The 10,550-nt window shown below is 34.8% G+C and overlaps 1 protein-coding gene across 2 annotated transcripts; it reads right to left on the bottom strand.

Moving 5' to 3' along the window:
- Positions 1–1,377: 1,377 nt before the first annotated feature.
- LOC104235630 (CBL-interacting serine/threonine-protein kinase 23) lies at positions 1,378–7,168 on the bottom strand. Of its 2 annotated transcripts, none has more exons than XM_009789436.2 (15): positions 6,260–7,168; positions 5,678–5,740; positions 5,358–5,429; positions 5,155–5,262; positions 4,989–5,069; positions 4,794–4,847; positions 4,580–4,705; positions 4,399–4,488; positions 4,112–4,231; positions 3,863–3,988; positions 3,256–3,372; positions 2,893–2,949; positions 2,725–2,799; positions 2,249–2,324; positions 1,378–1,694 (listed from the first exon to the last, which is right to left on the bottom strand). In XM_009789436.2, exons 1-15 carry the CDS (start codon positions 6,440–6,442, stop codon positions 1,678–1,680), a joined length of 1,365 nt encoding a protein of 454 aa, XP_009787738.1. In that variant the 5' UTR covers positions 6,443–7,168; the 3' UTR covers positions 1,378–1,677. The 2 variants fall into 2 exon arrangements, with proteins under 2 accessions (XP_009787738.1, XP_009787739.1); XM_009789437.2 differs by having other exon boundaries at positions 2,240–2,324.
- Between the last annotated feature and the right edge of the window lie 3,382 nt (positions 7,169–10,550).

The following is a 10,550-nucleotide window of genomic DNA, read 5'->3' on the forward strand; positions in this document are numbered from 1 at the left end:
AAATTTAAAGGATGCCAACCGTTGGTAACCAGTTTGAAACGGAAAATAGGTTACAAAATTAAAAATAAAAATAAAAAGATACAATCCTTCTCTTTCGCAAAAAAAAAAAAAAAAAAAAAAAAAAAATCATAGAGAGAAAGCACATAACAGAAAAGATCGATTGGCGCATCTCTACAGTTCTGCCTTTGTTGTCATCACATTTGCCTCCTTTATGGCCGCACTGTCACTTTTTTTTCCGTTAAAATCCTTATTTTGTCAAAACCCCTCCTCCTTTATATCCTTCAAATCTGAATGCACTCGTTAATTTGTCCAAATTAACAAAATAAAATACAATTTAAAAAATATGGAATGAAAAACCTCTGTAACCTCATGAGAAATCTACATTTGATTGCATGCTAATTTAGTGTCACCTAACTTCTACAGTTGGGAGTTTTGGGATGCAGTATATGCACTTGTCCTTAACCTTGCTTCTTGGCAATGTTTGGCAATGCTAGATGTAGCATAAACAATTCTCACACAACCATGTTGCATATTAGACTTATAGTAAGGTGCTCTCTCCATTTCTGTTTCTCTCGTCCTTTTATTGCTATTCTTCTTTATTATATCATCCAATACACAATTGAATACAGAAATTAAGAATTGTAACAATTGTATAATTAGAAATATGATTGAATACTAAAAGTCATTAAGGAGACCTAAACATGTAACGGAAAGATTAAAAAAACAAAGAAGAAGAAAAAGAAGCGAAAAAGGGAGTGGGAAAAGGACTTGATAAAGGAGGAAACATGGGTCTAAAAGAAATAAATGATAATAATGATAATAAGGAATGACATAAATAGGATGTGTTAAATTTTCTCCAAATTTTGTAGACATCAAATGAGAGAAAAAAGCCACAAAAAAAAAGGAGAAAAAAGATATGGTACTTTTGTGGCTTATGAGATGTACCACAACATCTTTTTTATTCCCAACTTTATATATATATATATATATAGATTCTTTTGCTAGCTTCAAAATGTATGTAAATGTGTGCAACTAGACAAAGAGTTTACTATGTTGACTTATGTGTTATATTTTTAATGGAGACGAAAATATTAAATATTATCAGAAAGTTGTTAAAATATTGCATCCAAGTCAAAAATTTGAATAGTTTAATTTAGTATTTAAATTCTTAAAAGATGTAGAAAATAAACTGTCCACCTTATGTTCCCAAGACATAAATGTCACACAAATTGCAATGTAAAGAGTTACAGTTAACCTCTGTACAGTGCATAGCCAGAAAAAAAAAAGGTTACACTATGTATAGAAACGATGTACTGATTTTTTAATTGGGGCAAGTTAACTAGTAAAATATTAAAAATTAAGTAACAACCCCAGAAATTGGATCCAGCAACATGTTATATAACACACTTTGTTACCACTTCCAGTTCAATAAAAGCACATATTTGGAGATCCGTAATATCTTGTCACCAAATAAGACAACAATGGCAATGTAAAACCAGTCTTAATTTTTCTAAGTTTACGTGCCTTAATCGTACATAAAACAATGTATTATAAACTCGTCGATGCTTAAAACACTCTGTTTGACATCAACTGATGATAAAAGCGCTTTTTACAGCACAGCATTATCTAATATCTAGCACACTGTTTGCAGAGCTTATTCACATTGGCAACCCAAAATCAAGTTGCGACGAGACCTGCACACATTGAAAGGAGAAAGAAATATAAATTTGATGCTTGTGCATAACAACTCAAAATTAGTTACTTTGTGATGAAGCTTTCTTTAATTGTTTTTCACTTTTCATCTGTTTCCATAAAAGAAAGAGAAGAGATTGAGTTGTGTGGAGGGCCAAGTCCTGATACTTTGTTGAGATAATATCACTACAGCTTCCATGCACAGACAAGTAAAGAAATATAATCAGACGACACTCATTTCTATGCTGAAAGATGTCACACGTCTACTGAGATAAAGGCTCTCTTGTTAGCCAACCCTCCCTCCCCTTCCCCTCTCCCCGGGAAAAAGACCCCCACCCCCCTTCATATGATTCCGGCATTGGCACATAACATGATCCTACATCTAATTGTTCCCACCGATTCAAAGAATATCAGAACTTGGGATTTGCACCATCATATACAAGTAAAACCAACACAGCAGTTCAATAGCTCGATGAAAATTTTAAATTAATTTTTTCAAAAAGGCAGAAGCTCTAGAGTAGGTAATAAGTCAGTGCAGTCATCATACCATACTAACCATCTTTTACTTCCTCTCCTCCTTCCCCCAGTTGCCACACAATGTCTTTCAATCCGGTAGACAGGTTCTTGTAAAACTGTATCAAAAAGAAAATAACAAAATAACCTTTATCAGTTTATGTGCATTAAAACACATGCATGGACAGACCACAGAAAGCCTGATATAGATATATGGTCCAAGTGCAAAAATACAGCGTAACCCCTATAAACATTAGTAATAGATTTAAAAATGCCTTGTAAGACCAACTATCAAATATCATATAAAGTCTTCTATGTATAGCGAAGAAGCAATTATAAAGTACTTGAGCGGGATTAAGCAAGATCCACAAATAAGCAGAGCCAGCTATCTGCTTCGCTTCATTCAACTAGCAGGTTTGTCTTTAGCTCAGTGAGCAAATCACAGAAGATTAAAGGCAGTTTCTATGTATATCCCCTGTCAATGAAATAAACACAGCAAACACTTCCAATTAAGTTTACCTTGTGAAATTCCAAGGTATCTCCTCCAGCCTTGCGAAGCTCAACCATGTATAGTGAAGGTGCCACCTCGTAAATCTACAGCAAACTCAAAGTTGGGAAGTTGTCTTACAAAGTCTGAACGACAATGAAAAACATAGCTGGCCTGAAGGTCCTCCAAAACAAACATACCTCGGTTGCAACGGATAAATGACCTTTGCGCCCACTCTTCTCCCCATGAAGCTTAATCTGGCACAAAAAAAAAAAGAGAAAGAATAACATGAATGAAATTTTAATCATAGCGAAGAACTAAATATTAGGACTTTGAGATTCAAAAGAATTTGACACGACTTGCTCATATGTTTAATAAATATACTTGATTGAAGAAACTTAACAGTTATGTAGTGAACAATTACAAAAATGAGATGAGGATTTGAGATGCTTGAAAACCTATTAACGACTCTGAGCATCATTAGTTGTACTCGCATCGCTTTTATAAGATTGACAATAGAAGAAAAAGAAGTATCAAGCACAAGAATAACTTTTCTGATTCACCTTGTAGTTATTTTTCCTCACATTGAAGCCCAAAGGTACAGCAGCTTCTTCAATTTTTGAGACAATTTCATTCGCAGGACATCTCGATGTAAATCTTGTCTCCCTTTTGACTAGCCCCTGTAAAAGTAGCCTAGCTTAATCCACATGCTTAAAACTTCTGGGACCAGATCAATCTGAAAAGCTAAGCATTGAAAGTTCTATATGCCACATATTTAGTTTGTTTATTTCCTCGTTTTGGGCTTCAAAGGGGTTGGTTTTATTGTACACCAGGAAACTAACATGTATTTTGCATTTTAATACAAAGCAAGAAAATTATATCTATGCAACATTTGGGTTTAAACAGAACTGATAGGTTTCAACTTGGAAGATCGCAATGGCGAACAAATATTCATACTCACCATATCCTTAAACTACTAATTTTTGTAACGCTCAATATTGTTCGCATATTTTTAAAGTGAAAGTGAAAATTTGAAAAATTTATGTGGTTCCAATTTAAAATGTGAGTATGTGACCAAGCACTACTTCACTTGAACGTCTATCAATAAGCACGTCATGCTGTGCCACTTGAGAAGTTCTGTGCGAGATCATAAGCTTCACCAACACATACCATTTGCTTTTCAAACAGAGAACTGAGATTGAGACCCTGAGAAGTTGAAATAAGCTCAAAAGCATTCATAGTCAGTGGTGCAGAAGGCCGTTCATGCCGTCTCTCCACAACAAGATTCGAAGAGTCCTGTGTTCATGAAAAGGCAAATGAGCCACTCATTTTATTGACTATCAAATGTTCATTCTACAGGAATCAACATACAAATTCAAAATTCTTGCAGCCCTATTTCACAGGAACAAGTATACTTACAGCAGATTCACTAAAAATAGCATTCACATCATCAAGACTAACATCTGCCTGCTCAAAAACAGGTGGACGATACCCTTTCTTGAACCACTCGTTCTCAATGACCTCGGAAAATGTGATGCGCTGTCATCAAATGATAAATTCCATAAAATTCCAAGTAAATTTTGGGAATGAAACAAAATTTGAGGAGCTAAATGCAAGTGCAAACAAAGAGCCACTAAACACATCTGTTGTGTGTAATTTTTCTGCTTTATTTCCTCCTTTGTATTGGAAGGGGGAGATAAACATACCGTCTGTGGATTGGGATCCAAGATTCTTTTGATTAGTTTCTTCGCACTAGAGGAAAACCAGGGTGGACATGTAAATTCAGCTTTATGTATCTGTAATAAATCAATTCCTCGTCTCAACATTCTCCTTCAAGGGAAATAATGCAGATTATATTTTGGAATGACCAGTAATAAATAAGCACACCTTCTTATATAGTGCCATGAGATTTGACTCCTCAAAAGGCAAATAACCAGCCATAAGTACAAAAAGGATTACACCACATGACCACAGGTCAGCCTTAGCTCCATCATAACCTTTATTGTTGATCACCTACATTAGCAAGAAGCAAACATAGGAATCAAAATTGTTGCTCAGAGGATAAGAAATAAAATGAGTTATGGGACAAACTAATGAGCACCTCGGGAGCCACATAATTTGGTGTTCCACATGTTGTATGTAGTAGTCCATCTTCCTAAAAAAACACATCAACAAACTGAAGCTTAGGTACATTTCGATTCAGTAACGCAGTCAATGTCAGCAAACTTATATAGCAGTTGTTCATCAATCAGACAGAGTAAAGAGCGGCTTTGCAAGAGACAAGAAGTTGACATACGCGAACTTGCTGAGGCAGCGCACTCAGTCCAAAATCCGAAACTTTAAGAACACTATTTGCATCCAGCAACAAGTTTTCAGGCTATAAATCAGAAAAGGCAAAGATTATAAACCACTTAGTCATTATCATCCTATTTTTCACTTAGTAGAAAAACAATAATTCTTACCTTGAGGTCTCTGTGGAATACACCTCTACTATGACAGTAGTCAACTGCATTTATAAGTTGCTGAAAGTATTTTCTTGCTTCATCTTCTTTCAGCCTACCTCTACTAGCCTGACCTCAACAAAACAGCAAAAGCTTACACATTTCCTGTTGCAAATGGAAAGAATGAAAATAGCAGTTAAGAGACTCAAGAAAGAGCATCTTACAATTTTGTCAAACAGTTCGCCACCAGTAACAAATTCCAAAACAATATATATCTTCGACTTGCTGGCCATGACCTACGTGACAGAAGTTTGAATCATTCATCAGGTAAACAGTGCAATAATACTTAGAAACCTGCTCCAGTTATTCTTATCTAACAATCGCCCCAAAAGACTAGCGATCAGCAAGAGGAAAATCCAGGAAATTGCAATCCCTCCTTTTTTTTCTTCTTCCAGTTTTTGCTTGTTCATTTTCTTTTGCTTGGGGAGGGGGGCGGAGGGGTCTAGGAGAAAGAAAAAGCTAGAGATAAAAAGCTAATACTAACCTCATACATTCGGATAACATTGGGGTGTCTTATAAGTTTCATGGTTGATATTTCCCGTTTAATCTGCGAAGGACATAAAATGTTACAATTGCACTTTTTAATCTACAGAAACAACAAAGATTAACATGGTAATTGCGAGTTGTAATGTTGTGCACCTATACAAATAACTAAAGCTACTATAAACTAAGATCTTTTTGGTTTGTAGGAGTAGAAGATATCATCTAAATTGGACATCTCAAAAATTCGAATTCAATGGCTGCAGAACTCATATACATCACTCATGTACTCTTGAGCAATCCTTTTCACAAAAGAAACATCATATAATATGAACAAGTCAGCAATCTCCATTAATAATAAGTTATCAAGATTAGAAATCCCTAAGAAAGGCTTAATCAACATGAATTTCAGACAAAAACAATTACATAGGCTGGGCCAACATGAATAAAATAAAATATCACAACTTTTTAGTATATCATCTTTCTTCCATTATATATTCATGATAAATTCAAGGAAGAAAAAAAAAAGGTCAACCGTAGTTTTCCCATACAATATTAGCCTCAAACAAGAATTTGAAACATATACCTGACCGATCATCTTGTGCTTCATGACCTTCTCTTTATCAAGAATCTTAATGGCAACATTATCACCAGTTTCAACATTCCTTGCAAATTTGACCTTTGCAAAAGTACCCTCCCCAAGGGTCCTCCCTACATCATACCTTCCCACTCTAGTCCTCCCACTTCCATTATTTGATCTTGAACCCATCTACCTCCAAACTTTCTATTTCTTACAGATCCTAAAACCTTATTAAATCCCTACCCTAAATCAATACAAATCCCATCCTCTTGTTTTTTTTCTTCCCTATAAAAAAATCTTCTTTTATTTTTTTGCTTCTGGATTAAGCCTTAAGCTAAATCCTCTTCTTTTTACAAGGTTGCCAAACCTGGGACTTGGTTACACTCATCTTAAACTTTTCCAAAAAAAAAAGATTAAAAAAGATTAAAGAGAACTCAAATATTAGAATAAACTATTCAGATCGATGAGTATATGAGAAGCTGAATACAAAAGGCTATGTTTGAGAAACCAAAAACCCTTTTGGGAACTGAAACGGAAAACGCAAAGATCCATTTAAAAGGAAATAAATACAGCGTATTTGGACAATAGTAAATGGAAGGGGGATTCCTTTTTCTTCCTTCACATATCTCTTTCTAGAAAAATTGGATCTTTTACTTTTCAAAAGGAAAAAAGAAGAAGAAGAAAAAAAGATTGGATCTTTTACTATTCAAAAGAAAAACAAAAAGAAAAAAAAAGATTGGATTTTTGGAATTGGGTTTATTATGAATGTGAAAGAAAGAAAAGGCAAGAAGGGCGGGGTCCGCGGGGAAACTGATGGGTGAAGTCTTTAATGGTGTTCTCTTCGACGTAAAATTGGTTGAAGAAGAAAGATAAATGACTGATGAGAGAAAATGTAAACTAATTAGAGAATAAATGGGAAAAGGATGAAGCAGTGAATGACAATGAATGGGGGGAAGGAACGAACTGAGGAAGGTGATGCCTGAGATTTTCATATTTCAAAAGAAAAAATTATTAATATCATGTAGATTCATAGTACACGTATCTCCACAAAGGACAAAAACTAATAAAGAAATTTGGAATATGAATTATGACACAGAAGAAGAATTTGTGTCGCAGTCTCTCTATACAGCTTCTAGGAGAAAAACGGTTGTTTTAGAACAAACACCATGTTAATCATGTATTATTGAATAAGTCTTTCATATTAATTTGAATTATTGGCGGACCTCCCCGCTAGGCAGTTGCTACACTTCAGCTACAGTTAGTGAGCCCCGCTTACTACCTGGGGTCAAGTATATAATTTTATTATGTATATAGATATTTTGGGTAGGTCGGGCCCTATCTCAACACTTATACAATTTTAAACTATCCTAAAGCCTTCATAGACATATGTTGACGCTTTCAAATATGTATAGATGTTATTACCTAGTTTTCAAACGACTTATGTTTCAAGTCTTTGGTATTCATACCCTCAGTTTTTGTTATGTACAAACAATTCCTTACAGAAACATGTTATTATCTTCTCTTTACAGATGCTCTATGTTTATATGATTGTTATAAATGATATGACAATTTGGTTTGCTCGGTCAAGTTAAGATAGTGGGTGCCAATCTGCCTCACTCAGGTTTGAGGCATGACAGTTTGACTAGGAAATGCTCGACACATGTCGTCCATCATGATAGTCATGTGTCATAAATGTATTTTACCAAGATGATCACGCAATTCAATATAATATTAGAGCATGTGAAGATCACGGGTTGAAGTCTCTGCAACATCTATTATTAAAAAGAATTTTCACATCTTGACCCATGAAAGAGAATTAGATATGCACGTGAAGAGGTATGTTAAGAACATAATTGATTATATAAAAATATATCATCTCTAATAGCTTAATCTTTAAAAGTATATGGTCACATAGTTCAATCGATCTCTTTTAATTTATGTTCGTACTTTACATTCGTGGTCTAAAAATTAGGTAAAACGGATATCTAATCAAGTCAAAAATGATTATCCAAAACATACATTTCCTAGCTCAGTTAATCTCAGAGGGGATGAGCTTAGCTATGAACAACTACATCAACCAAATGTGGATGAGCAACATTCTCCAACCACTAGCTCCATCAATGAACCAAAACCTAGTAAACAACATGCAACAGATGTGGAATATCCCAAGAAACTCCAACCAGCAGAAGCCTCAAAATCCACCTCTAAATTTCCATTCTTTGCTCCGGAGGATCTAATGCTCTTCAATCCAGTATTCACACAATGGACTGCTCAGCCCATGCACAACCAACAACACGACTGACAACTAGATCCAATGGAAGAGCAAGCTCCAGTCCAAAATTTTGAAGCATATTTTCTAACATCCAGATTTCCCTAGTATTGTTTCTAACAGCTGGAAAAATAAAGACCTAATGGAAGGAACTGAGTCCTTTCAAAAAAAATGTGTTAGATTGGAAAAAAATAACCTATGGTAATATTTTTGCTAAGAAAAGGAAAATTCTAGGCAGAATTGATGGGATTCAAAAATCTTCTAATTACCCAACAAGCTACTTCCTTAAAGACTAGGAAACTAATTTGATTGAGGAGTATAATACAATTCTTAAACTAGAAGAAGAGTACTGGAAGCTTCGTTCTAGAGTTAATTGGTTAAATGAAGGTAATGCAAATACCAAGTTTTTTCACATAAAAGCCACCCATAGAAGGAGAAGAAATAATATTGTGTTTTTTAAAGACAACTCAAGGAGTTGGATTGAGGACCAATCCTCCCTAATTAGCCATGTTACACACTACTTCTCCAATATTTTTACAACCTCTCACGATAGGTCTGACTGGCGATATATTAAAATTGATGTTGCCAACTTCTCACATATTGACCTCTCTAACCTAGATAAGCCATTAACAAACCAAGAAATTAGAAAAGTTGTGTTTTCTCTTAAACCCTACAAGGCACTAGGCCCCGATGGGTTATACCTTTTCTTTTTTCAAAAAATTTGGCACATTCTAGGAAGTAAGGTCATCAATCTATGCCAAAAAAAAAAAAAATTCAACATCAGTAATGCCACATGAGGTTAACAAAACCTATCTCTGCCTAATTCCTAAAATTAATAATGCTAATAGCTTGAAGAAGTTTAGGCCGATAAGTCTTTATAACATGATTTATAAGGAGGTTACTAAAGTAATTGCCAATAGAATCAAACCCTTTCTTAACCAACTGATCAATATACAACAAACTAGCTTCCTAAAGGGTAGAAGAGCTAGTGATAATGCTATCATTATTCAAGAATTTTTAAAGAAGGTTAATTTAGCCAAAGGGAAGGAAAACTTTTTACTAAAGCTTGATTTGGAAAAAGCTTTCGATAAATTGGAATGGTCTTACATCTATCGGACGCTTAAATTTTTTAAATTTCCTAGAAAAATTTCTGCCCTTATCCTTAGATGTATTACCACGAGTACTATTTCTATCTTGGTCAATGGTAACAAAACTAAGTAATTCACTCCCACAAGAGGTATTAGACAAGGGGACCCCATGTCACCTTACATATTCATACTTTGTATGGATATGCTTTCTAAGAATATTAACCACCAAGTAGATACAAGGAATTGGGTGCCTATAAAGCTCAATCCTAGCCCCTCCCCCTTATCTCATTTGTTTTTTGCTGATGACCTAACCTTATGGGTGAAGGCAATAGGAAAATAACTAATACAATTTGCAGAAGTATGGAGAATTTTACTTACGTATTCGGGTTTAATATCAACAAAGAAAAATCAAAATTGATCAGGTCGAAGAGCTGTAATCAACACACGCGAGACCTGGCTACTAAAATATTTGAGATTATCATTAGCAAAACCTTTGGTACGTATATAGGGTTTCCAATGCTAAACAACTACCCTAGGCACAAGGATTATCAACCCTTACTTGATAAAATGTGTGCTAAATTAAACAATTGGAATGCTAGGTGGTTAAGTATGGCGGGCAGGTGCACACTAATAACTACTACTTTAAATACACTGCCAAATCACCTAATGCAAATAAGTTTACTTCCCACCAAAACCCTAAAAGAAATAGACAAAATCCAAAGAGATTTCATTTGGGGGACTACGAGGGAAAAGAAAAAAATTCACCTTATTAGATGGAATATGGTTACCAATACAAAGATTAATGGTGGATTGGGTATTAAGAAAGCAAAATCTAAACACATGGCCATCTTAACAAGCTTGGCATGGAGGATACTTACTAATCCAACCTCCCTGTGGGCTCAAACTCTTATTAGCACCTACGGGAAGAGTAAGAGAACAA

This window comes from Nicotiana sylvestris, chromosome 2, assembly GCF_000393655.2.
Source record: "Nicotiana sylvestris chromosome 2, ASM39365v2, whole genome shotgun sequence".
Classification (NCBI taxonomy): domain Eukaryota; kingdom Viridiplantae; phylum Streptophyta; class Magnoliopsida; order Solanales; family Solanaceae; genus Nicotiana; species Nicotiana sylvestris.